The 1,288-nt window shown below is 54.3% G+C and overlaps 1 protein-coding gene across 1 annotated transcript in view; it reads left to right on the forward strand.

Annotated features, from left to right (window-relative positions):
• The first annotated feature begins 784 nt into the window (after window positions 1–784).
• The window catches only part of SLC35B4 (solute carrier family 35 (UDP-xylose/UDP-N-acetylglucosamine transporter), member B4), a 26,028-nt gene continuing 25,524 nt past the window's right edge, over window positions 785–1,288 (forward strand). Inside the window, exon 1 of the mRNA XM_011995825.1 lies at window positions 785–1,218. Within this exon, the coding sequence (XP_011851215.1) occupies window positions 1,142–1,218 (77 nt within the window). The 5' untranslated portion in view covers window positions 785–1,141. The remainder of the gene's footprint in view (window positions 1,219–1,288) is intronic.

The raw sequence follows: 1,288 nt of genomic DNA on the forward strand, positions 1-1,288 counted from the left end.
TGAATAGAATGCCTACTACCTGTGAAATTCAGTATTTAATGAGCACCCGTCTTGAGTCTGAACAGTGCTGGCACATTACAACAATTAATGAAAGAAAGTCCTGGGGTACATGTTCTGGGGGCACTGTGTCTCGGGTGAAAAAAATTAAAATTAAAAAAAAAAGGAAGGAAGGGAAGGAAGGAAGGAAGGAAGGAAGGAAGGAAGGAAGGAAGGAAGGAAGCAAGCAAGCTAGGAAGAAAGGTTGGTTCTTAGAGAGAGAAAGCGAAGAAAAGAAAGAGTCCTCACCATAGAGTTGCTAATAGAGTTGCTAACAGAGTCAATTAGTGCCCTGGGTGCCTCATTAAGAATGATAATATAAAAGCAATACACTTAGTATGTTAGGCTTCTCAGAGATCATATATTTTAATTCTCACAACCCCCAGGTGACATAGGCATTCTCGATCCTCTCTTTACCAAAGGTGAGACTGAGGCTCAGAGAAGTAGCCTGAGACAGCAGCGCTGATGAGCCAAGATTCAACCTCAGAACCTCTGAGTCCCACTATTCTTTACTAGAGGTAGAGAGGTAAGTTCAGATGAATTTCTACTTCAGTTCAAGAAGCAGAGTTGTTTCAGATGCTAGAAGGTATCTATAACAAGCAGTCACATCTCTGTAGTTCTAGTGCCGCCGCTGCCAGCAAGTTTGTTGTGACCCTGGCGGCCGAGTTACTTTCTGCGCTCTGGGCGTTCTCGCAATAAACAGTCACCTTTGGGACTTCATTTCCCAGCAAGCCCCGCGGCCGCCTACCGCGCGAGGGATGCCGGGCACCTCGTCCCCCTGTCTTCTCTGGCTGAGCTGCCTGGCGGAAGCGGGAACGGCGCAGCCTGACGTAAAGGTGCACGGCATCCTGGGACATGTAGTCTGGCTGGGGCTCGGACGCCCCCTCGGATGAATGGGACCGAGGCTGACTGCGAACTACAGATCCTTGGTGGCAGCGTCGGTGTTGACCGCGGGGGAAGGGGAGACCCGGCGCCCCCGGTGAGAGCGGCTCTCCAGGACCGTGCGATGTGCTGCGCTGCGGCGAGGCAGGAGGCCGGCTTCCTGGGGTAGCGGTATAAGCGGGCGCTTACTCTGTGCGCTCGCTCCCCCAACCCTGCACCGGCCATGCGCCCGGCCTTGGCGGTGGGCCTGGTGTTCGCAGGCTGCTGCAGTAACGTGATCTTCCTAGAGCTCCTGGCCCGGTGAGTGACCCGCTCGGGCCGCACCCGGTCTCCCGGGGCGGGGCGGAGGAAGCCGGAGGAGAGGTCCCCC

Source organism: Mandrillus leucophaeus, unplaced genomic scaffold (assembly GCF_000951045.1).
Source record: "Mandrillus leucophaeus isolate KB7577 unplaced genomic scaffold, Mleu.le_1.0 Scaffold5, whole genome shotgun sequence".
Taxonomy (NCBI): domain Eukaryota; kingdom Metazoa; phylum Chordata; class Mammalia; order Primates; family Cercopithecidae; genus Mandrillus; species Mandrillus leucophaeus.